At 35.8% G+C, this 26,783-nt stretch overlaps 2 protein-coding genes across 4 annotated transcripts in view; both read right to left on the bottom strand.

Annotated features, from left to right (window-relative positions):
• XRN1 (5'-3' exoribonuclease 1) overlaps positions 1 to 2,410 on the bottom strand; it is a 104,395-nt gene extending 101,985 nt beyond the window's left edge. Inside the window, exon 1 of one of the 2 annotated variants that reach the window (XM_004754480.3) lies at positions 2,208 to 2,410. In XM_004754480.3, the coding sequence (XP_004754537.1) occupies positions 2,208 to 2,282 (75 nt within the window). In that variant the 5' untranslated portion in view covers positions 2,283 to 2,410. The remainder of the gene's footprint in view (positions 1 to 2,207) is intronic. The other variant, XM_004754481.3, reaches the window with a different exon arrangement.
• A 579-nt stretch (positions 2,411 to 2,989) lies between these two features.
• Positions 2,990 to 26,783, bottom strand: part of ATR (ATR serine/threonine kinase) — a 91,626-nt gene continuing 67,832 nt past the window's right edge. For both annotated transcript variants that reach the window (XM_004754475.3, XM_004754476.3), the window contains 12 exons: positions 23,679 to 23,821; positions 22,689 to 22,786; positions 21,513 to 21,745; positions 20,396 to 20,530; positions 18,699 to 18,899; positions 16,572 to 16,715; positions 12,786 to 12,936; positions 9,397 to 9,553; positions 9,129 to 9,282; positions 7,828 to 7,979; positions 5,196 to 5,301; positions 2,990 to 4,099 (listed from right to left, as the gene is read on the bottom strand). In XM_004754475.3, the coding sequence (XP_004754532.1) occupies positions 3,926 to 4,099; positions 5,196 to 5,301; positions 7,828 to 7,979; positions 9,129 to 9,282; positions 9,397 to 9,553; positions 12,786 to 12,936; positions 16,572 to 16,715; positions 18,699 to 18,899; positions 20,396 to 20,530; positions 21,513 to 21,745; positions 22,689 to 22,786; positions 23,679 to 23,821 (1,848 nt within the window). In that variant the 3' untranslated portion in view covers positions 2,990 to 3,925. The remainder of the gene's footprint in view (positions 4,100 to 5,195; positions 5,302 to 7,827; positions 7,980 to 9,128; positions 9,283 to 9,396; positions 9,554 to 12,785; positions 12,937 to 16,571; positions 16,716 to 18,698; positions 18,900 to 20,395; positions 20,531 to 21,512; positions 21,746 to 22,688; positions 22,787 to 23,678; positions 23,822 to 26,783) is intronic.

A 26,783-nucleotide genomic window follows, 5' to 3' on the forward strand; every position in this document is an offset into this window, starting at 1 on the left:
CTAGTTGTTCTGTTTTTATACGCGGATTCAAAGAGACCAAAAATGATGTTGTTGTCTTTACCACCACCATCTTCCCACACCTTATTCCTCCTCCCAATCTCTTCCTCCCAGGACTAGCTTTTGAATTATGGTGACTTAGGTTTACCGTCTTTTAAATACTGCTTAAGAGAATAGCTGCTAACCCTTTATTATATTTGCTCTCTTTGTTGTGGTGGTCGTTGTTAACTACAAGAATCAAACATTTTTGAAAGATAAGCCAAGTTTTAAACCTATCCTTTTAAACCTATCATATGACTGCCTTAAAGAGATTATTTTTGTTCTTCAATAAAAAAAATTCCTCAGGATGGTGAGAAGCCAAGACAGCTTTACCAAACCAAATTCTGCTCCAGAGTACAGAACAAAAATATTAATGGACAAATTATATGTTATCAATTCAATCCAAGTAACAATCACACTTTTTTCACTTTGGAGATAATAGTGACTGATACATGGCAGGCACTCAGACTTTTCTTGAATGAATGACCCAGGAAAGCCAAAGTTGGTTGTCTCTGTTTCTGAAATGTACCAGACATCCTTTTTCACCCTTTTCTCTGGAAAGAACTATCTTCCTAAATCTGACTCAACTCATGTTTCAAATAAAGGAAAAATAAACTACTGTTTCGGAATTTTTGTAAGCTTTTCTTCATTTACCAAATCTGACAGGAATTCAACAACAAAGTAACCCTTCTGGAAGTTTCACCCTATATTCATGCTTATTATACTTTTTTTTTTTTAAAGATTTTATTTATTTATTTGACAGAGAGAGATCACAAGTAGGCAGAGAGGCAGGCAGAGAGAGAGGAGGAAGCAGGCTCCCCACTGTGCAGAGAGCCCGATGCGGGACTCGATCCCAGGACTCTGAGATCATGACCTGAGTCGAAGGCAGCAGCTTAACCCACTGAGCCACCCAGGCGCCCTTATTATACTTTTTTAAAAAAAGATTGGGTGGCTGGGTGGCTCAGTGGGTTAAAGCCTCTGCCTTCAGCTCAGGTCATGATCTCAGGGTCCTGGGATCGAGTCCCGCATTGGGCTCTCTGCTCAGTGGGTAGCCTGCTTCCTCCCTCCTCTCTCTCTGCCTGCCTCTCTGCCTACTGGTAAAATAAATAAATTATAAATAAAAAAAGATTAAACCCTAATTTAATAAACAGCATGATGGTGTTGGCTGGATTATCTCCCCTCACTACTAATAAAATGTTATCCATCAAAACTGATTCATTAGTTACACAAACATCAAAACTGATTTTCCTGTAAGATATAAAATGGACACGAGATCTACCAAAATCATTAAATGTGACAAACACTAACGTATCACCCGAAGTCTAGTTTACCTAATAGGTAGCTGCTTACTATTTCTCTCCACAATTCCTCTACATAAACATTTTTGGAATCCACACAAAACCCTTGCACTGTGATATTATTACATACCGGATTACAAGCCAGATATTATTATTACTAGTATTATGCTGTAACAATCTCTCTTTCTCTTTCTCTTTCTGTCCCTCTGTCACACACGCACACTCGCACACTGAAGTCTCCAAATAACTGCCCCTGCCCGTCCAAGTGTATTATTGTTTCTCCTGGAACACGGTATTCGTACGACCTTTGAGATAATCGAAAAAGAGTAACGAAAGGTATCATAAATATGAACCATCAGCTCCGTCAAGAAGTCTAGGCGTTGGGGGTGGGGTGGGATGCAGGTCCGGGTAAGGGAAAGTAAACAAGGTGACTCAACCGCGGAGGCACTGATTATATTGTTCGTACGCGGGTCTGTTGCTTTCTTGGGGGGGATGGCGGGGGGGGGGGGACTTCGAATACCTGCTCCGGCTCTCCTGCCTCTATAAGGGAATATGCAGCTCCCCGGGCAGGAAAGGAAAGAACTCACTAAAATGCTCCTGCCCTGGACTTAATTTCCGAATCGCGGAAGGCCCTACGCCGCAGCAGAGCTGTCAGAACTGCCGCGATGCCCGCGACTCTGCCCACGGACATGAAACCCACGTCTTCGCCCCCATTCTGAGGGTATCTTCAAACCTTCTCCTCCCTTCCCTTCATCGATCATGGGGCAGACGACGAGCAGAAAGAGGAGGCTGGGGAGCCCAGTCCCAGGATGAGGGAGGGCCGCGGGGCCCGGGTTCTCGGCCTCCTAATCCGCTGCCTCCTAGCTCACCCACCTGATGCTCTTTCACCACTTCACTGAGGCAGGGATACCGCTCCGAGATCCATCGGTAAAACTTGGGGACTCCCATTTCGACCGTCAACGCTAATTCCAGTCAGGGCCAAACCGAAACCAAACGCCCCGCCGGGGCCTAAGCTGCTGCCTCCGGCCGTCGCTCCCCGGATGACAACACACCGCCAGCCCGACCATAGAGAGCAGTCGACGGGCCTAGAGCGGCCGATTCGAGGCCGCTTCCCCGGGGCGGGGCTCTAATCCCGGTTCTCGCTCACAGCCAAGCTCCCTGGTGGTTGTGTTTAAGAGGGCGGCGGCGTGCGGGTGTGTTATATTTAGTTCTGGCAATGTCGGTTGACCGAGTAGACGTGGGAATGGTGTGAAAACCTCACGGGCCTGCTGGAAGAGTTTTGGAACGGGGTATTTGTCCTGACTGCTTCTGTGCCCTGGCATTACTAATGTCAGTCTTTTTCAACACAGATTTGGAAAGATCTGGTGATTTCTTTGGTTTAGTTTATTTCGTTTGGGGAAGGGGAAGTTTTTTTTCAGAGGGATATAACCCTATATCAAAACTTCTTTTAAAAACTTTTCCCCGCAAATTATTTGTTGGAAAAAATGAGTAACTTCCTTCCACCTCACCCTGATTCCTCCTTAAGTCAACATTAGACGCCCCTCGGAACTATGGTATACTTTCACATTCTTGTCCCTTGTGTTCATGTTTTTCTCCCATCACACTCTAAGCCCGTAAGAAAAGCACAATATCAAGAGAACTTAAGTGAAATTCTGTTTAAAGAATTTTTCCATTTATTTGAATAACCGCATTATCTTGTAAATATTGTGAATTATTTTACATCAGCAAGAAAATTTACAAAAAATGGGACATTAAAATCTTTAATTTCAAAATCTTGTGAAATTTTAAGTATCTTCTAAGACTACTAGATTCTGTTTTCTGGTAAACTGTCCGTATGACAGGATCTTTAAAATTATTTAGTTTTCATATTCATGCCCCTTGGTTTATATTTTTTTCTATTACATTTTCAACCATGCAAAAGTTTTATTAAGTGATCTTTATGTGTGCATTATGTTTATATCTGTTTTATTAGACTAGACTGTCAGTTCCTAGAGGGCAGGGAACGTAGCTCTGTGCAGGAATCTAGCATAGTGCTGTGCCTACAGCATTTATTCAATGTAATTTTCTGTTGTTCAAATGAATCCTTTTGCTAGTAGTACTTAAAAGAAAACTCATAAAAATTATAAAATGAAATCAGGCTGGGTTATTTCTTGTAAATACATCTTTCTAGTACAGAAAAACATAAGATGTTCCATTTCTCCAGTTATAATGAACAATTATTTTAGGAAAGTAGTTTAGGGGTGCCTGGCTGCCTCAGTTGGTAAAGCCTTCAGCTCATGATCCTGGAATCTCCGGATGGAGTCCCAAGTTAAGCTCCCTGCTCTGTGGGGAGTCTGCTTCTCCCTTTCCCTCTCCCCCCTCTACTTGTGCTCTCTCAAATAAATAAATAAATCTAAAAAAAAAAAAAAAAGGCAGTTTATTTCTTAACAACATCATATATTATTTTAAATATTATTAACAATAAGGTAGTTAATACCAGTTGCTCCAAGAACATAAACTTGTGCTGTACTTTGAAACTGAATAAACAATCACAGGTAATACCAAATGCACTAATTTTAGATTATTTGCATATTCTCTGAAGTAGTTTCATTTCACATATATGGGGTCCAACCAAGGTACATTTGGCACAGTAAGTTTTCATCAGTAGCTTCTTGTATAAGGTAATGCACATGTCCTTCAATAGATAATGGCAGCCCTGTCACTCTGTTTCGGGTCTTGATTACACCTTGCAGTCGCTGCTCGATGTCAAGAACATGGGTCTTGGCCTAATAAGAAGAAATTGAAAATCAATCATAAGTGCCAAGAACCTAATAACACCTGAATGTTGATAATTTGAAATTACTACTTTTTGGGTGTTTGACAAATGTTCATGTCATTTTGTGAATCATTACCCCCTTTTTAGGAGCAAAAACAGGTAAAAGAGAGAAGAAATGAAACAAATGCAACTTGAGATAACTGATTTTGAGGCTTGCAATGTTGATTTAGCATCAACTGCATGGACATTTTTCTGGACTATGTGAAATACCTGGGAATCTCTTCCACACTACAATTCTAGAAAAATAATAATTTAAAAAATTTACCCCAAAATGTTAGGACTAAAATGTTTGAATGAATATTCTAGTAATAGCAACAATACTTTAAATGCCTAATATTTAGATTATGTTACTAAGTGCAAATGGAGTTCTAAGCTACTTGGAATGGCACACATTTCTCTCAATAAGAAAGCTTATCAAAATGCAAAAATAAGAATGTTATTAGAAAAACAATCCTCAATCTATTCTCATTTAATAAAAATGATTATCTGCAAACTTTGAGACTTCAAGCAACTTTAGTAAGGAGTAAATTGCCATATATTAAAGTTGAGACCTGCTGCTTTGTAAGTTCAGGCAATCTATGCGCAAGCTTTTCCCACTGTATCTCATAATTCTAAACCATCTGAAGTTAAACAAATGTGTCTTGAACTTTATTACACAAATTATAATAATGTTAACATTAGTAATGACAATAAAGAAAACTTATTGACACCTTCATACTAAAGAACGACATTTCAGGGGTACCTGGGTGGCTCCACTGGTTAAGCATCCAACTACTGATTTTGGCTCAGGCCATGATCTCAAGGTTGTGAAATCTGAGTCGCATGTCAGGCTCAGTGCTGGGCATGGAGCTTGCTTAAGATTCTCTGTCTCCCTTTTCCTCTGCCCCTTCCCCTCCCTTTCTCTCTTAAAAATATAGTAATAATAATAAAATAAAGAACTAGATTTTCAGAGTATTCATCGGTCAGTCACTGACAGTATTTTGAGTCAATTCGCATTGATAGAGACATACTGTGTCACCTCAAATCAAGCTATACCTTCTACTAACCTTTTCATTGACAACCTCCCCAGTTTCATTCAGTGATGCCTTGGAATGTCCTTTCACTGGTTTACTCCATTCCACAAGAGGATCATGTATAAAAGTTTTTAAGACACTAAAATGTAAATAAATATAATATAATGTTATCTTTGTAAAAAGAAATGTCACTAGTAGTCAACATTTAGGTGAAAAATAAGGATGAGAAGCTAATGGTAATATTCTTATAATATATATTAGTACTGCATCATTAAGATGTGAACTTACTGTTTTGGACTGAGGGGTTGAAAGGAAAGTGAGTAAAGGGGAAGATAGAGGGGGATCTGAGGCGCTCTTGGAGAGTAGAGCAAGGTGAGTTCTGTGTGCATTTCTAAATGCATACAGTACACTTCTATAAACTACCTATGGAAAAACTCACTCAGATTCCTTGTAGGCACCTCAAATTCAGTATTTCCAAAACAAAACTCATTATCCTTTCCCGAACTATTTCACCAGTATTCCCCAAATCAGTAAAGAACAACATTATTCACTCATTTGTCCTAAAAAAAAGTCTAGGAATCACCCTTGGCTCTCCTTCCTTATAACATTCAATTCTACCTCCTAAATGCCTTTAGAATCTATTTACCTTCATTACTACTGTCACTATCTCATCCAGTGCACCATCATTTCTTTCCAAGTTACTCAAATGGTCCACTAACAAGTTTTCTGGACTCTAGCCCAGACTGCAACTGTAATTTTTCTGCAGGGTAAATCTGATGACTTCGTTTTTTGTTGTTTTTTTTTTTAAATTTTCTTCTTACCCCAACCCCCACTGCTTCTGGTTGTTTTCAGGACTAGGTGTAAACATGTAAACCAGCCCCATGTGGTCTTTTGATAATCTAGCCCTGCCCACCTGTGTGATCATCACAGCACCATCTACGTGAAGTGTATGCTCTAGAAAACAGAATTACATTTTTTAGGCAGTCCATGCTTTCACTTGTCTTGATATTTCTTCACTCATAACACTCGCTTCCCCTTTGTGTGGTCAATTCCATTTATCATTAAGGTTTCAGCTACTTCCTCCAGAAATTATTTCCTGACTTCCCCAGATTGGAAGGGGCTCTTAGAGTTTCACAAGATGCTGTACATAACATTCCTTTGCTCTGTGAGGAGTCTGCTTCTCCCTCTCCCTCTGCCCCCTCTACTTGTGCTCTCTCAAATAAATAAATCTTAAAAAAAAAAAAGACAGCTTATTTCTTAACAAAAACATATATTATTTTAAATATTATTAACAATAAGGTAGTTAATACCAGTTGCTCCAAGAACATAAACATAACATTCCCATGACTTATTTCATAGTTGAAAGTTTGTACCTCCATCCATTTTGCCCAGCCCCCACCCCCAATCGCTGGCCACCACCAGTCTGTTTTCTGTATCTATGAGCTCAGGTTTTATTTATTTTTCATTTGCTTTTATTTTAATTCCAGTTACTTAACATAGTGTTATATTAGTTTCAGGTGTACAGCAGTATAGTGACTCAACAGTTCCATACATCACCCTGTGCACATCATGACAAGTATACTCCTTAATTCCCATCGCCTATTTCACCCATTCCCCACTCTCCCCTTTGGTATAACCATCAGACTGCTCTCTATAATAAGAGTCTGTTCCTTGCTTTGTCTCTCTCTCTCTTATTTTTTTCCCTGTCTGATTTGTTTATTAAATTCTACATATGAGTAAAGTCATGATATTTTTCTTTCTCTGATTGACTTACTTCACTCAGCATTATATGCTCTAGCTCCAACCATGTCATTGCAAATGGAAAAATTTCATTTTTATGGCTAAATAATTTTCTATTGTATACATATACCACATCTTCTTTATCTATTCATCAATGATGGACACCTGGACTTATTCCATATCTTGGTTATTGTAAATAATGGTGCTATAAAATCAGAATGCATGTATCCCTTTGGATTAGTGGGATTTTTTTTTTTTTATTCTTTTGGTAAATACCTAGTAATTCGATTGCCAGATCATAAGGTAGTTCTATTTTTTTAAGACTCCACAAATTCGTGATCTCACATATTTGTCTTTCTCTGTATGACTTAATTCATTTAAGCATAAACGCCCTCAAGGTCTATCTATATTGTTGCAAGTGGCAAAATTTCCTTCTTTTATGGCTGAATAGTATTCCTGTGTGTGTGTGTGTGTGTGTGTGTGTGTATACACACCACAGTTTTTTTTTAACCCATTCATCCATCAATGGACACTCAGGTTGCTTCTTGGCTATTGTAAACAATGCTGCAATGAACTATAAGTTATACCTTAATAAAGCTATTATTTAGGGCGCCAGGGTGGCTCAGTTGTTAAGCATCTGCCTCTGGCTCAGGCCATGATCCCAGGGTCCTTGGAATGAGCCCCACCCGCGTCGGGCTCCCTGCTCCCTGGGAAGCCTGCTTCTCCCTTTCCCACCCCCCCTACTTGTGTTCCCTCTCTCACTGTCTCTCTGTCAAATAAATAAAATATTTTAAAAAAAGCTATTATTTTAAAAAATCTACTTCAACCAATGCAAAGTGGCTTCTAGTATAAAAAAACAATATTTAGGAACCAATAATTACATTCAAGATTACTGTTAAATTGTTTATAAAACACACGTAATTACCTCATTAAAGGCTCTCTCTGATCTCGCATCAGCCTCATTGTAACTTCACAAGCCCTTCGAAAAAGACCTTCTGTTCCCATAGGACCCATTCCATTAACCATATTATGAGTCAATCGAAATGGAACAATTTCTGGAACTTCAAAGGTTTCTCCCTTAAAACAATGCATTTTATTAAAAAGTAACAACGTTAAAATTTTAAATCTTTATGCAAAAAAGTTAGAACTTCATGTCTAGATGCTAAGCAAAGTGCAAAGTACTGTCAAAATATTTATATTTTTAACTATATTAAAGGCCTCTGTCACAAAGAAGCCATGTAACTCTATCTTTGATCTAGAGGATGGATGATCACCTGTCACTGAATCAGTATAGTGAATAATACTATAGAGAAATTTTTATTTCTTTCAACATTTAGTATCATATTAACTTCCTTATTGTTCTTCTTGAATAATATAAAATAAAACCAAATATTCTTATATTTTTCTTTTTAAAAACATTCACTTTAAAGCAGGAAAGGAAGAAAAACAGCCAAATGTTAGATGTTCATATCCCTCAGACAGAATATATAACATACAATATAATGAAGTCCAGTTCATTTACTTTCTGCCATTCTCAACCTGCCTCCCATAAGGACTTTTTATCCCCAAACTTACTGAGTTTCCCTAAATTCCTTTCTTGTACGTTTTAACATATACTAGTGGTTTAACTCTGATTTTCTTGGTTTCCTGTGACAGCAGAAGGCAATCCTTAGAAAATGGGGATGAAGAAAATTGGGGGTTAACCCACCAGTCTGCCTTCTAGAATCATTAACATTGGAAAATTAGAAGGGGCTTTAGGGAGAGTCCAACCACCTTAATTTATTCCCAGGCCCCACTCTGGATCTACAGAATCTCCTGGTATGTCTGCAAGGTATCTGTATATTTTGCTTAAATTCTTGGATGATTCTGATAACGCTGCCAGGTTTGGAAACGCTCACATTAAACTCTTATGTCTCTCTAAAACCAAGTCTCAGTAAAATGACCTGATCTGCCTATGTTCACATAACTAAGAATTGAGTCAGAACTTGAACCTTTGGATTTCAAGTTCAATGCTGATTTTACTCTATCACTATTCTGAGTTCTCTTCATCTTAAGTTGCTTTACTGAGGACTCAGGGATTCACCAATCAAAACCAGTCAACAAACTCTTAGTGTGACTCAACTGTGACTATAACTGCCACCAATGGGTATGTTTAAGAAAAACAGTTGTTGAACAAAGGAAATTGGGAGAAAAGATACAATTACTAGAGTAAGTCATATCACCTACCTTATTGAAGAGACAGTTGAAATCCACATGTACACATTCACCAGTCAGAGAATCAAAGAGAATGTTTTCACCATGACGGTCTCCAAGCCCCAAGATATAACCAACCATTGACATAACTGCAGTGGAACGGCAGTATGCTGATCTGCTACTGTACCTAAAGAAAATCACAAGGCTTTCCAAGTATCTTTATGCCACATGAGGCAACATAAATCTAAAATATTTTTTTAAACATTAACCATAACAATGTATTATCTTCTTGGTAACTTACCATGATGTAGGATCAGGGAATGTCCTCAGAAACCACTCATGAAAAACTGGAGGATGCCTCGGTAGGAGAAATTCTCGGAACACTTTGAGTTTTTCAGACAAAGCTGCAGCTTTTGGTAGCATACACTGGCGGAGTTCTTTTCCTGTCATATAAACTCCTGCAAGGTAGAATGTTTTCCATTAATCACAAGCCAAAGAAGAAAAGAGGCAACTTTATAAAAAAAATCTATTTTTATTCAAATTGTTAAACAAAAAAGCAAGAACAGAAAAATTGCAATTATGCATAGGTAAACTTATTATAATAAAATAACACATTATGTTTCCCTATACTTATCTGAAGTGAACCTACTTGTTGATGAAAATGTCAACAAAACTAATGTTGTAGAATCAACTAATTCCAGAAAATATCACTCAGAATAAATCCAATGTAAAGAGTACCCTTGGAATTATACAAATGCTGCAGCCCTCACTAAAATTATAGTGATTTCTCTGTTCCTCAGCATGTAGTATAGATCCATACAGAATCATTATTTAAAAACCTACAATGGTGCTCTGAAATAATTTACTCTGTGTGAATGCTAGCCTATAAGCTTCATTGTACACCTTGTTCTTGAGCTAATCTTGTACAATGGAAATCATCTGGAGAAACAGAACTTTTTCTTCTGATACACTGGTTAGCCTATATAATGACTCCAGTCTATTCAATGCCTTTTAGGCCCACCTTGGTTTGGTGCTTTTTATACCTGAATCATGACCAAAAGTTTTATAGACAACTTTGAGATTTGAGGGTTTTTTGTTTTTATTTTTTAAAAAATATTTATTTATTTGATAGAGAGATAGAGAGAGAGAGCAAAAGTAGACAGAGCGGCAGGCAGAGGGAGAGGGAGAAACAGGCTCTCACTGAGCAAGGAGCCCGATGTGGGGCTCGATCCCAGGACCTAAGTTGAAGATAGCCACTTAACCAACTGAGGCACCCCGCTGCCCTGAGATTTGAGGTTTTTAGATTCAAATGTTACAGTTCCCATGTGTTTATGATATAAAAAATTTTTTTACTATTTTTAACAACCAAAAGCAATAATTAAATCACACATATTTTATCTTTCTAATAAAATATCAATAGCAAGTTCCTTGCAATAAGAGTCCAATCTTTGAGTTTCAGCTCTGCAACTTATTAACTTTGTGAACTTGGGTAAGTTACTTAACCTCTGGCACTGTATATAAAATAGAGATACTCAGACTTAATAACAATAAAAAATAAAGTATATAACATACTTAGCACAATAATACAGTAATTTATCTGTATCACTTATTGTTATGGGTTAAACTGTACCCTCAAAAAAATGTGTTTAAGACCTAACCCCTAGGACCTGTGAATGTGACCTTGAAAGACAGGGTTGTTGCCCATGTAATCAGGTTAAGATGAAGTCATTAGGGTAGGCCCTTATTATAATATGACTACTATATAAAATGTTATATAGGAAGAGAAAACAGAGACATACAGACTTAGAACACTATATGATGACAGGAGAGAGAGTGAAATGATCCATTAAAACTAAGGCACATCAAAGATTGCTGGAGATAGCAGAAGCTGACAGAAAGTCTTGAAACAGATTCTCACCTAGAGCTATGAGAGATCTGGCCTTACTGACACCAAGATTTTGGATTCATAGCCTACCAAACTGTGAGAAAATACATTTCTTTTGTTTGTAGGACTTTGTTACAGCAGCCCTAGGGAAATTAATACACTTATTTTCTACATTATTCTGATAACTTCATCTATTTACTTATAAGAGACTGCATCATATGCAATAAAAATTTTATTTCGAAATAGTTCTAGACTTACAACAAAATTGCATAGTTATACAAAGAATACCCATATATTCTTCACCTAGCTATTTTTAATGTTCATGTCTTTTTTAATAATAGCACAATTACCTAAATTAGGAAATTGATAGTTACAATGTTATTGACTAACCTTCAGATCTTATTCAAATTTCACCAACTGTCCCACTACTGTCTTTTTTCTGGACCAGGACCAACTCAGGACCCCATATTACATTCAGCTGTCATGTCTCCTTAATGTCCTCAAATCTGGGAAATTTCTGTCATTGTCTTTCATTACCTTGACATTTTTAAAGAGTTATATTTTTGTTTCTCCACTCTAAAGTTACTATTTTTTTCCCTTTATAATAAGTATGCTGTGGGGAGATATTCTGAGACCCAACAAATAACCTGTTTCTCATCACACTTTTGCTCATTCATTTTAGGATCCATTGATATTCATTGCCTGCAACAATTATTACTGTGGTACTTGCTAATTGGTTATTTTCCATTTCCATCATTTTCTCTACATTTATTCACTATAATTCTATTGTAAGGAAGAACTATTCCTACTTCCCTACTTAATTATTTATATGAGTGTGGATTCATGTCTATTTATTTTAAATATTTATTTATTTGACAGACAGAGATCACCAGCAGGCAGAGAGGCAGGCAGAGAGAGAGGAAGGGAAGCAGGCTTCCCGCTAACCAGAGAGCCCGATGCGGGGCTTGATCCCAGGACCCAGAGGTCATGACCTAAGCCAAAGGCAGAGGCTTTAACCCACCGAGCCACCCAGGTGTCCCAGCATGTTTATTTATTTTATTCCATGAGTTAATCTAATACTATATCATTATTTATTATGTTGCCCAAATTATCCCAGATTTGTCCAGGCAGAGACTCTAATTCCAATCTAATACCTGTGGCTCTATTCTAGCCTTCCCTTTCCTTTTCTTTCTCTCACAGTGAAAAAGCTAGTTCTCATTATCCATAACATATTTATTTATTTGCTAAAGTTGAGTATACACATAAAGTAGTTTCCGAATCACTAACCAATATCTTTGTGAAGAAACAGATTTTAGTGTACATTCTTAAAAACTACATCAAATTCATACATTCTTATAAGCTACATCAAATTCTTTTGGGATAATGATATAATGAGGATAAGAAAGGGAATAAAACACTAGGAAGAAAAACACATAAGAACTACTGTATATTGAGCCTCATTTGACCTAGAAATTCTACTATGGCTTATACAAGAAAAGGTATAACATCATCTTAATAATTATGCATATTGTCAGATTTTATAGTCATATATATATATATATATATATATATGTATTTTTTTTTAATTTTATTTATTTATTTGACAGAGAGTGAGAGAGAACACAAGCAGGCATAGCAGCAGGCAGAGGGAGAGGGAGAAGCAGGCACCCCGCCAAGCAAGGAGCCTGACATGGGGCCCGATCCCAGGACCCTGGGACCACGACCCAAGCCAAAGGCAGTTGCCCAACCAACTGAGCCACCCAGGCACCCCCATATATTTATATTTTAAGAATTAATTTTAGTACCCTTTTCCTTATATAGTTTGGTCAGAATAGGTCTCAAGCCAGCAGTGTTGTTAACCCATTCAATAATCCCACATTCATCATTCAGGGGAATAACTGCATACGTTCGAATATGAAGTTCTCTTCTACGAGATTCTGCATCTTTTCTTAAGCACTATTAAAAAAAACACATAAACTTAAAAATTCAGAATTTCCAAATGTCATGTCAAATATATCTAAAGATTATTCATTTCATAGCAAAAGAAACTCAGTTAAAGTTTACTATGTGGTATAGATGAATAATTCTTCAAAATGATAGGAAAGGAAGCTACTGGGATAGTATCTATAGTCTTTTCCAAATCATTAAAGATGTGTCAGGCAAGTCACTCTTTTTGATTATTCACTGTTAATGTGACAACAATACTGTGTTCAAAATATACTTGTATATTTAACAAGAACAAAATGTTCTTTTATTTTTTTTATTGCTTTATAGATATTATTGAAATATTAAGTCCTTGGGCACAAAGACTGCTGTTTAATTTTGATTATTTAAACAAAAAGTATGAGTTTTGTAATAACCTCAAAATGTCATTTTATTCTTGCAATTTAATATTATGGCTTCATTTGAAAAACTGTCTCCTAGTAGAAGAAACCTTTTACATCTCATCAGATTAATCCTGAATTATTCTAGGTAAAGATGAACAGTATTTTGTATAATTCTGAAACTGTATGAAATAAACAAACTAAGCACACAAATATAATTGCAATCTGTCCAAATAAAAAGCACAGTCACTAACCAAAAACATATTTTAAACTTCAGGAATAAACTGATTATATAAATGTCAGCCAAACAGTACAGTATTAGAATGACATGTAAAGAGATATTGCAAACAGCATTATCAGATAAAGGGCTAGTAGCCATAATCTGTTAAGAACTTATCAAACTCAACACCCAAAGAACAAATAATCCAAACAAGAAATGGGCAGAAGATATGAACAGGCATTTCTGCAAAGAAGACATCCAAATGGCCAACAGACACATGAAAAGTGCCCAACATCACTTGGCATCAGGGAAATACAAATCAAAACCACAGTGAGACACCACGTCACACTGGTCAGAATGGCTCAAACTGATAAGTCAGGAAATGACAGGTGTTGGCGAGGATGTGGAGAAAGGGGAACACTCCTAAATGGTTGGTGGGAATGCAAGCTGGTGTAGCCACTCTGGAAAACAGTATGGGGGTTCCTCAAAAAGTTGAAAACAGAGCTACCCTACAACCCAGCAATCGCACTACTGGGTATTTACCCTAAAGATACAAATGCAATGATCCAAAGGAGCATGTGCACCCAAATGTTTATAGCAGCAATGTCCACAATAGCCAAACTATGGAAAGAACCTCGATGTCCATCAACAGATGAATGGATAAAGAAGATGTGGTATACATATACAATGGAATACTATGCAGCCATCAAAAGAAATGAAATCCTGCCATTTGCAATGATATGGATGGAACTAAAGGGTATTATGCTGAGAGAAATAAGTCAATTAGAGAAAGACAATTATCATATGATCTCCCTGATATGAGGAATTTGAGAGGCAACGTGGGAGGTTTGGAGGGTAGGGAAGGAAAAAATGAAACAAGATAAGGAGGGAGACAAACCATACTGAGGGTTAATCTCACAAAACAAACTGAGGGTTGCTAGAGGGAGGGGGTTATGGAGAAGGTGGTTGGGTTATGGACATTGGGGAGGGTATGTGAAATGGTGGGTTCTGTGAAGTGTGTAAGCCTGACGATTTACATACCTGTACTCCTGAGTCAAATAATATATTATATGTTAATAAAAAATATATACAAAAAAAGAAAAAAAAATGACATGTAGAGATCAGTTTGTGGTCCCCTAGTCCAATATAGACTGTAGTTTTTCACAATCAGGCTACTGTATCTTACCATAGCAATGTGATGGAACAGTAATGCAATAATCAGTGACAAAGCTGATTAAGATAAATTTATAAAGTAAAGCCAGGCCAGTTGATACCCCTAACCAGAAAAACACTAAAGGGAGATTCGGATGAACATACTAATGGTCAGTGAATTAGGTTACCAATTTACTAAGCATTTTAAATAAAAAATAACACTTCCTAGTGCCTTTGAAATGGGTTTTTAATGTCATATTAATATTTTTAAAATTATTTTTGGTTACACTAAGTACAAACCATAGTTATTCTTTTCTAAAAATTAAGTTATCTATTGCTGCATCTTTTCTATGTTGAAAGTCCATAAATTTTCCTGCTAATAAAAGAGATGCCGGTGAAATATGGGGAGAGGATAGAGGAGGGACAAGAAGTTTACTTAAAAAATAATTAAATTTCATCTTTCTATTGTATGGTTTAATTTTCACCAATAGAAAAAATAGCTGCTATGCATTTACAAATACCTGGCCACAGAATAATCAAAATACCTAAGGTCATCCATAAAATTAGTAAAATTTCTCACATCATCTCTGAGACAGAAATCAAGCACTTACCAAATGAATCAAAAAAAATACTAATGATCACTTCCAAGGGGTGTGTTGATAAAAAGAGAACATGGGACAGCTGTGTGGCTCAGTTGGTTAAGCATCCAACTCTTGATTTCGGCTCAGGTCATAAGCTCAGGGTTGTGAGATCAAGCCCTGAATCAGGATTGTGTTCAGCAGGGCATCTGCCTGAGATTCTCTCTCTCCCTCTCACTCTGCCCCTCTCCGCCCCTGTATACTCTCTCTGAAATAAGTAAATCATTTAAAAACAAAACAAAAAAATCCCAAAATAGAACCCAATATCTTTTGTCTAACACTAAAACAAACACATCTGATAGAGTCTATTACAGATAATTTAAACATTAAATAGAAAATATTTTCCCTAACATGCACTACATGTTTTTCTCAATATAATAAAAGTAATGTGGGTTTTGTTTGAGAATTGCTAACACTGTTTTTATTTTTAAAATTATTTTTATTAACATATAATGTATTATTTGCCCCAGGGGTACAGGTCTGTGAATCATCAGGCTTACACATTTCCCAGCACTCACCATAGCCCATACCCTCCTCAATATCCATAATCCAACCACCCTGTCCCTACTCCCCTACCAACCCACCAGCAACCTCAGAGTAATGTTATTTTTTAAAGTAAAAATTACATGAAACCAGCAATTCCATTTCTGGATAAATACTCAAAACTGAAGAAGGGATTCAAAGAGCTATTTATTATTCACAATAGCAAAAAGTGGAAGCAACCCAAGTGTCCACTGATAGATGAATGAATAAACAAAATGCAGTATCTACATACAGTTGTATATTATTCAGCCTTACTCAGGAAAAAATTCTGACACATAATATAACATTCATGAACGCTGAAGGCAATGCTAAGTGAAATAAGCCAGTAAAAAGGCATAAAAAATATATGATTCAACTTCTACAAGGTATCTAGAATAGTCAAATTCATGACAGAGAAAGTAGAACAGTGGTTACCAGAGGCTGAGGAGGAAGGGAATGAGAAGTTATTGTTTACTGACTAAGGAGTTTCAGTTTGGGAAGATGAAAAATGTTCTGCAGAGGGATGATGGTGATAGTTGTACAAAAATGTGTATGTTCTTAATGTCACTGAACTGAACTCAACTGGTTAAAATATAAGTCTTATCCCAATAAAACAATTAAAACAAAAAAGAGTACATTTCATTCTCTTTTTAACAATGGTCTATCTGCATTATGAAAAGCTCTTATCACATGATAGTAGAGTAATTCTAAAATTAAAGCAAACTATCTCCAAACCTTATTAATCAAGGAATTGAATTCCATTAGTCTACAATCCTTTCTCAGGTCATCTTTTGGCTTACACATCATGATGTAGAATTTTCCATCTGATCCTTTCAAAGAGATCTTCTTTGGTTTCTGAAGAGAAGCAAGAATTTCCACCTAAAAGATAATAAGTTATATATAAGTTAAGGTCAAGATTCTTTGTTTAAATTTTTATGTGTAAATATTGTGTTACCTAACAAAAAGAATATAATAACCTATGCTGTGTAGTAAGTGTATTATTTTAATAATTTCTTTTATCATAATCACGGATGGTCTATAAAAAGAATACCCATGAATAGAGACCCACTGTCAACCATTAGGAATGGTTATAAAGTAAAAGGAATACTTAATTAGCAATATAAGTACTTACACATCCAAATTTAGGCAGCATCTTCAGGACAGCCACAATATTTAAAAGATTTTTTTTTTTTTTTAAAGATTTATTTGAGAGAGAGAGAGCATATGGGAGCATGAGCGAGCAGCAAGGAGGGACAAAGGGAAGGGGAGGAGCTGACTCCCCACTGAGCAGGAGCCTGATAAAGGTCTGGATCCCAGGACCACAGGATCATGACATGAGCCAAAGGAAGCCCCTCAACTGACTGAACCACCCAGGCGTCCCTTAAAGATTTTTGGAACCTGTCTTGAGAGCTGGAGACACTGTTTTTAAGTCTTTAATGGTAAGAAATGTTAATAATTTAATTTAACTCGATTTTTGAAAAAAGAAACTCTTTCAGTGGTGCCTGGGTGGCTCAGTGGGTTAAGCCTCTGCCTTCAGCTCAGGTCATGATCTCAGGGTCCTAGGATCAAGCCCCACATCTGGCTTTCTGCTCTGCAGGGAGCCTGCTTCCTCCTCTCTGCCTACTTGTGACCTATGTGTGTCAAATTAATAAATAAAATCTTAAAAAAAAAAAAAAAAGGAAAAGAAAAAAGAAACTCTTCCAAAATCAAGTCCACCTAATGAGGTGAGTTAATAAACTGAATACTATTAAGTTAAAAATAAAGCATGACTGTAAGTAAGAATTATTTCATTATGTGGTTTAGTAACTGGCTCTGAAGCAATTAAACAAATGTTTTGATACACAGAATTACTGGAACAAACAGTTTTCAAAAGTATTTACTTAGAAATGCTCTAGTACCACTTCTTTAAAATAGTCACATATTCATAGTCACATGTTATACTTAAAAAAAATCAAGCTCTTCTTAGCTGAATTTTACTTCCTCCTGAAGTATAAACAAAGTATTTTGTTCTCCATTTTCAGGATGAAAGAAAGCATGAAAAAATCAAATTGTGAAAAATAGAAATATACTAAAACAATATAAGCATCTAAAAAAATTCAAAATACTCAGTTTAACATGGTTTTTTTTTTTTTAAGTACAATCTTGTCCTAGTACAAGATTAAAAGGAGAATAAGCATGAATGCTGTGTATCTTATAAGATACACTGGAGAAGATAAGATGAAAAGATAGTTGAAAAGTTGACAGTACAAAGGTAGTAACTGATTAGAAACAGACACATAATGTTAGCAATATGTACCAGAGAAGCTTAGGAGAGAAAAGGTGATCACTGGAAGACATAGAAAGCTAAAAATGGTGAAAGAACCATCTCTCTATTATGCTATTTAAGATGCATGGCTCTCATTCTTCATAATATACATTGGAAAAGTATCAATCTTCTCCATATGGATATCTTTATAGGTCACAGATATTGAGAACATGGGATTTTTAACATTCAATTTTATCCCATCAGTATAAGAGAGTTTTACTTTTCTGTATTTCTAGTAGTTTTTTTCTTTGCAAATAAAATGCACTTAGGGGGCACCTGGGTGACTCAGTTGGTTAAACGACTGCCTTCAACTCAGGTCATGATCACGGAGTCCCAGGATGGAGTCCTGCATCAGACTCCCTGCTCAGTGGGGAGCCTGGTTCTCCCTCTGACCCTTTCAAACTCTCTCTCTCAAATAAATAAATAAGATATCTAAAAGGAAAAAAAAAATGCACTTAGTCTCCGAGAATAACACTTAAAAAAAAAACCCAATTTGAAGTTTTTAACTTAACTAAATTTAAAAATCACAGTTACAGTTACATAATATTGAAGTTTACCATATCATCAAAGCTTGCGATATAGGCCCAATGCCCAGGAAATGGCTCATGGTTAGCATGGGCACCTGGAATTGATGGAAGAGTAGGTATCATGACTGATTGTAAAGGAATGAGGATTTCACTAAATGTTGGTTCTTCTACCAGCTTTTTAAGCATTTTAAAATGAGTGCTCATGCTTAATGTGGAACTACTTCCATCCACCTGGGGAAAGAAAACAGTACATTTTAATTTTCATGGGTTTACCTTGAATTACAGAACACTTATTCTCAACCAAAACAAATTTTTTACTTTTACAATATTTTAGTTACGATGGTTAAGCAGTCAGCAGTTTTCTAAGAGTTTGTTATATATCTCATTTACCCTCTGCACTCTTTTGCCTTATCAATAATAGTACCTATACCAGTGGACTTTTAATGACTAATAGAGATAATAAAGGCCTACAATCTATTTATCAGACATTCCAAAATCCAAAGAGCTGTGGAAATCAAGCCTTTTTTGTACCAAATCTCCTTAGGCAGCAAAATGATAACCTGAGCTTCTTACTTAGAGTAAAGATTACTACATTTCACTGCAGGAACAGTTATGTAACTGATTATGGGATACTCTATCAGAATACTCTCAGTAGGGACACTGAATATTGAGTACATACACTATTATATTACCTTGAAAAATCTGAAAAATTCTGAATTCCTAAATGCAGCCTAGCTGGCCACAAAAATTTCAGATAAAGCACTGAAAAACTTGCACATGTAAAGCACTTAAAAAAGTGCCAGTGTTTAATAAATATTGGCCATTATCGTAACATTTGTTACTCAAATAGGACTAAAATAGATAACAAAAGCAGTTTACTCTTTCAAGGTTTTTATTGATGAAGGGAAGGTAAAAAAAGAGATTAGTCTTTATTTTCTCACTATAAACAGCTAATAGACTAAATATTTGTAAAGTGAAATCTAGCTATTTAACTGTAAAGACTCTCTTTCCCCTTCCTCCTAACTATCCTTATTCCTTACTTTTACCTTTTCTATACATATGTTTAGTGTTTCTTCCCTTCTATTTCCTTGAGTAAAAGAGTGTTACCCCTATAAGCGTGTTGTTCATAGTCAAGTATACTGAAAAAAGTAGTTATTAAACTAGATAATAACCATCTCCTTAGCTCCCTACAATACTATCAGCACCTCTATGCAGGAGAGCATGTCTTCTTTATCTTCGTTTCACTTAGCATTAATGCTGCCAAGAGGCAATGAAATAAGTATGTACTGGCAGAATGAAATGAAATGAAATGAAAACCAAAACTCCAATCATCTTTCCTCTCATATATGTAGGTTAATGTAATAAATTCTGAAAATTTAAAGATATGACACAAAACAATAACAGAAATGACTTTGAGTATTTTACATATTTATATTTTTATGACTTATTTCATACCCCTCTACTTAAATTATTTCTAATTAATATGGATAATTTACCCTCAGAATCTACACTAAGAAGAGCTTTAGAAATTTTAAAGACCATTTTATTAAGATAAATTGCATATTTTTAAGTATACAATTTAATGAATTTTTATGTATGTGTATACCTACTTATGTTAGAATTTTAACTTAATTAAATCGAATGAAAGAAAACCAGCTAAAATCATAAGAGAAGTTTTTTATAATGATCCAACACTGGTCTGTAAGTGGGAAGATTTATGATCATACCGGTTTATTGCACAATTCCAGAAGTTTGTCTGTTAGGCGAGTTGCATCTCCAATAAATTTTTCTAAGGATTTTTTCATATGAATAGCTTTATTTAGGATTTCCTTGCATCTGTTCACACGCATGGGATAAGAAGACTGTGATAAAAGAATTAATATAGTTTTATGAGATATTTAAAAAACAAAACTGAACAGAATTTTGATAGATACAATTTAAAAAGTATTCATGATGAGAATTTATACTGATCAAATTTATACTGATCATATTTCCTGGGAATCAATTTGGCAATGCTATCAACAACCACAAAAATGCTGTTATCCTATGACTTCATGAGTTCTCTTCTTACATTCTATCTTGGTGGAATAATGAGAAATAAGTATAAATATATATGTATCTAGATATATATGTATCTAGATATATTTATTATAAGAGCAAAACAATGGAAATAGAGCAGTTAAATAAATTATAGAAAATAATTATAAGCTAACTACCATAGAACTTTATATAATTATTAAAATTGTGTCTTCAGAGAATATTTCATGCATAGGAACATGCTATGGTAAAAATGTTAGGTGAAATATAGCAAATTATATATCTCTATAATCCAAACTTAGCATTAAAATATGCATAGAAAATACACATACAAAAATACAGAAGAATATTAATAGTATTAGTGAATTTTAATTTTCCTTTTTATACCTGTGCATTTTCCAAATTCTCTAAAATATTTATAATTAAATATATTTACCATCTTATAAATACCCATTAATAATGCAATAAAGTTTTCTATTATTAATAGCTTAAATTCATAGCTTGGATAAAACACTTTGAAAAAATAGGCTAACATTTTATACCAAGCACTAACAGTTTATTTGACTTCATAGAGAAAAAACATACTGAATTCTTTGACCTTAACATTTTAGTCCTTTCATTTGATATGGTGAATATTTCTGAATTTTAACATGATACATAATGCTTTAATTTCTCTTGTTTTCAAATATTTAAAACTTATGTTTTGCTACTAATCTAAGAAACATTGGAACTTGCATCTTCATATTAGCATTAAATAATCAATGCCATATAAAATGGAAAAAGACACTACTGTGATTACTAGATTACCTTTGACACAGCTGTCATCATCCACATTGCTTGTTGAGGATAGGCTAGAAATACTTTAGCTATAATTTCCATCAAGACAACAAAAACTTCATCGTGAGAATGACAAATTCGGGAGATCAACTGTGAAAAAGCAGTCAAAAACTGATACGGTGCTAAGTGATTTGTGTGCTCTGTGATAACCTTGTTTATTTTAGCTAAATCATTTCTCATTTGTACACGATCAGAACGGCCAGCTGGAAAAAAATCAAAGTTAAAAAAACAAGAAAAAAACAGTGTATCAGTTCATTTTACAGAAGAAAAATTTTGTTTTAAAAAAGGCTTTACAAGGAGTGCCTGGGTGGCTCAGTGGGGTAAGGCCTCTGCCTTCGGCTCAGGTCATGATACCACAGTCCTGGGATTGAGCCCCGCGTAGGGCTCTCTGCTCGGCAGGGAGCCTGCTTCTCCCTCTCTCTCTCTCTCTGCCTGCCTCTCTGCCTACTTGTGATCTCTTGGCTGCCAAATAAATAAATAAAATCTTAAAAAAAAAAAAAAGGCTTACAATATATGTTATTCCCACACCTAAAACTAGATCACTTGCCAATTTGTGAACATAGTTGTCTTTGTCTAAATAGGAAAACATATTTCGGGCCATTAAAAAACTCAAGGGCTATTAATTTTCACTAGAAACACAGAACAAGTCTCACTCCACTATAACTTTTATGGTAAATTATTTGGCTTAAACTAGTATCTCTCAATATGTATTAGGTTCAGGAAGGATTAAGTAGATTCTCATTTGCAGCCTTGAACTGCAACAACTTATGTCTATGTGTTCAGTGTTTCTCCTCTTTGTTAATATTCTTGCTCACATTTATATTCAATTTAAATTATCAAACTCATTCCTAGCTTTTTTAAGTTAGACTGTCAAGCCAATGTGACTTTATACCAAAGTTAAAATTTTTCTTATCCCTGGGGCGCCTGGGTGGCTCAGTAGGTTGGGCCGCTGCCTTCGGCTCAGGTCATGATCCCAGGGTCCTGGGATCGAGTCCCACATCGGGCTCTTTGCCTGCTTCTTCCTCTCTCTCTTTCAGCCTGCCTCTCTGCCTACTTGTGATCTCTGTCTGTCAAATAAATAAATAAAATCTTTAAAAAAAAATTTTTTTTTCTTATCCCTTAAAACTTTTACATAAAAAATTATACCTTTTTCCCATTCATATGCTTTAGCACCAAAATCAAGCCATAGTGATAACATTCGTGGCATTGACTGATATATGAATTGGTTTCCATATTGAAGAGATCTGCAATTATATAGAAAAGATGCTATTAACATAGTGCTCTTTTTTACATTATAAGAGTTAAAATGTAAAGACTTAAACTATCACTTGACAGATATAAACAGAAAATGTTTGCGCAAGATCAAATAATTATCCAAAAGTATCCTTGACATGGGGCACCTGGGTGGCTCAGTTGGTTAAGTGTCTGCCTTTGGCTCAGGTCATGATCTCGGGGTCCTGGGATTGGCCCGCATTAGACTCCTTGCTCAGCTTGCTTCTCCTCCTGCCCCTCCCTCCCGTGCTCATATGCTCACTTGCTCTCTCAAATAAACAAAATCTTAAAAAGAATGAGTGGAATGTCATTATTACTTCTTAGGAAATAATATGTGAAAATATAAACAGGCATGAGATAATATGCTATGTAATTATAATACACTAATATATAAAATCAAGTTGTATTTTACCTGTTACCTAGTCTAAGAGATAAGCTCTTTCTAGAAGTCTAATGTCAAAAGTATTTTCATATATAGTATTTCTTAGCAGAATGGGCAGAAAGGAGACATTCCACTGGTAATTATAACCAATAAATATATTATATTTAGGGTCATCTGGAATTTTATAGGGGGGACTCAGGAGATTAGGGTCTGGAATGGGAAGGATAATTAATTTTCATTGTATAATATTGGTACTACTGAATTTAAAAATATAAATGCACCTTACTTTTTCTATTAATAAATTATTTTTTAAAAGGAATAAAGATTGATATAAAGAAAAACTTAATATCTAATCTAAGGTTAAAGACTGAATCAGTGGTAAAGCAGAAAACATCCTGAATATGCTAAAATCTGTGAAAACAGTTCAAGATCAAGAGTCTGTTTTACATATTTCATCAGCACATATCAGTTCTCACACTTACCTGCCAAAATGAAGAACTATATACCGAATGAGATCACCTTGCTTTTCCATTTTGTTGTCTGTGACCATGGGCATCAATTTGTCATAGTACTTGGCAAGGTAAAAATGCCCATCCTCCCACTCTGGCAGAAATAAGGTCACATCCTATAAAAGACAACACCGGATACTCACCTAAGAAAACCCTATACTATACTGGGAAATAAAGTATGAATAGATGATTAGGGATCAAAAAGTATAAGAGCCACATGTAAGCAGAGCAAAGTCAAAGGCAGAGTGATTCTTTCATTTAGATAAAGAATTATCTTAGAAAGGTTTTCTCGGGATGGCTGGTTGGTTCTAGTGAGTTGTCCACTGGCCAACATGAAACAGTGTTGGGATAATTAGCTATTTAAGGAAAGAAAACTCCATTTATATTGCTACATTATATGTCATCAAAATAATTTCCAGATTGACTAAAGTATTCTATGAAAGTATTTATATGTATGTTTTTATTATCAAAAAGATCTCTGTGAAAGGAAAATATCAAAGCTCTGAGGATAGGGCTTTAGGAGCATAAAAATATGGTTAAAAAAATTACACTGTATTTTTTCCCAAGATCTTTCATGGGTTATTGCCCTTCCTCCCAACTCCTTTAAAACCAGGTTTCTAAGAATTCATCTCTCATTCACTCTTCAAACTATTTCATGGTTTCGGTCTTTGGCATTCCCCAAAAGCAACACCTTGCATCTAAAAGATCCTTCCCAGTTCTGATCTCATTTGAACTCTCTTCAGCATCTGTTTCTGTTGTCCACACCACTTACTCTTTGAAATACTTTCTTCTCTTGGCTTTAGTGAGGCCACAATCTTCCAAGTTTTCTCCTACCTTTCTGGCCATTTCTACTCTGTCCCCTGTTCATTTCCTTTCCCTTTCCCTGCCTTTTAAGTATTTGTGTATTTATTTTAAAAACAATACTATTTGAAATGTGATGGAAACAAAACATACAGACAAACATCAAACATCAAACATCAAAAAATTTTTGAGGGGTGTCTGGGTGGCTCAGTCATTGAGCATCTGCCTTCCACTCAGGTCATGATCCCAGCGTCCTGGGATTGAGCCCTGCATCGGCCTCCCTGCTTGGCGGAAACACTGTTTCTCCCTCTCCCACTCCCCCTGCTTCTGTTATCCTCTCTTGCATGTCTCTCTCTGTCAAACAAATAAAATCTTTAAAAAATTTTTTTTTTTTAAATGAGGTTCTACTCTTAATTCAAGCAAGTATGAGAACATAGTTTGAACTAGGAACATAAATGAGATCTTGAGTTTTCCCTGAACCTAATCCTGCAAATATACAGACAGCACCCTGTCTGCAGAGGGAGGAGAGAATGACATGACTAGATATATGGAACAGATGCTGAATTCATATGCCCAACCAGGCACAGCATCCCTCCCCCATCTAGTCATAGAAGCAAAGGGAATAAGGCAACATATTAAAATTTCTTTTAAAAAGTATTTCTCGGGCTGGTTTACCATCATTTTACCCTCCTTTCCTCTTACCTGTCTCCTCCTTTCTTCTTTTCTGGTTTAAGTCTTTAATATTTATTTTGGAAAATAAAATTTACATACAGAAAAATACACAAATCTTATAGTTTGATCAATTATCACATCTAGATCTTTTGTTTGTCTGGATATCTTCCATTTCTCTCATCACTGTCATGTTTTCCTCTAGGCTTAAGCAAATTTATGGTAGTGATTTTATTTATTTATTTATAAAAAGATTTTATTTACTTATTTAATGGAGAGGGTGAGGGAGAGAGCACAAGCAAGGGCAGTGGCTGGCAGAGGGAGAGGGAGAAGCGGGATTCCTGGTGAGCAGGAGCCAGATGCAGAGTTGATCCCAGGACCCTGGAATCATGACCTGAGCTGAAGGCAAATGCTCAATCAACTGAGCCACCCGGGCACCCCTATGGCAGTAATTTTAAAGTCCTTATCTAAAACATATTTATGACAGGTGTTTTAAAGTCATTTTCTGCCCATTCCATCATCTCTAACATATCTGGGCCTATTGCTATTGACTGACATTTCTTTGTGTATGGCTCATAAATTCTCTCTTTTACATATCGAGTGATTTTTTTTACTGGATGCCAGACATAGATCATTTTATGTTGTTGAGTTTTAGATTTTGTTATTTTCCTTTAAAGAGTGGCAGACTTTGATTGGGTAGGCAGTAATGTTATTTGCAAATGAGCTTAATCCTTTTAATGTATTGATGCTTTTTTAGGATGGACGTAGAGAAGCCTTTAGTCTCGGGCTAAATAAACCCATTTCTAAGGTGTCGCCCTTTGAGAGTTTCTATATATCATGTATGCAATGATGCCTCTTGCCTAGCTGATAGAATGCTGAATGATTCTCAATCCTATGTAAGCTCTGGAAATTGTTGCTGTTGTTGTTGTTCTTCTTTTTTTTAAAAGACTTTATCTACTTATTTGACAGAGAGAGAGAGACAGTGAGAGAGGGAACACAAGAAGGGGAAGTGGGAGAAGCAGGCTCCCCACTGAGGAGGGAGCCCGATACAGGGCTCAATGTCAGGATCTGGGATCATGACCTGAGCTGAAAGCAACGCTTAATGACTAAGCCACCCAGACACCCTGGAAATTATTCTTTTTATAGCACTCCCGATTCTCAACCCCCAGGTCACTGTTCTTTCCCTGATAATTGTTTCCAGCCAGGCCTCACAGAGAGTTGAGTTCTGCCTGCATAGCTCAGAATTAGGCCAAAGATGCAGTGGGATTTCTGCACAGATCTGGAACTGTCTCTGTTGAACTCCTTTTTCTCACTTTGCCTCACAAATTCTAAAAGTCATCTGCTCTTACTTTATTTCTGAGCTTCTACATTCTTTGTTTTCACTTCTGCTCTTTTTTAGTTCCTTTCCTAACTCCTTAAGATGAATACTTAGCTCATTAATTTTGGGGCTTTATTTTCCTCTAACACATAAATAAAAATTTTATATTCTTTTAAAGAATGGCTTTACCCAAATTCTACAGGACTTTTTAAAAAAGTTTTAATTGTTTTTAGAAATCTCTACACCCAATGTGGGGCTTGAACTCATAATCCCAACATCAAGAATCATAT

This window comes from Mustela putorius, unplaced genomic scaffold, assembly GCF_011764305.1.
Source record: "Mustela putorius furo isolate JIRA1106 unplaced genomic scaffold, ASM1176430v1.1 tig00003834_pilon_pilon_pilon, whole genome shotgun sequence".
In the NCBI taxonomy this organism is placed as follows: domain Eukaryota; kingdom Metazoa; phylum Chordata; class Mammalia; order Carnivora; family Mustelidae; genus Mustela; species Mustela putorius.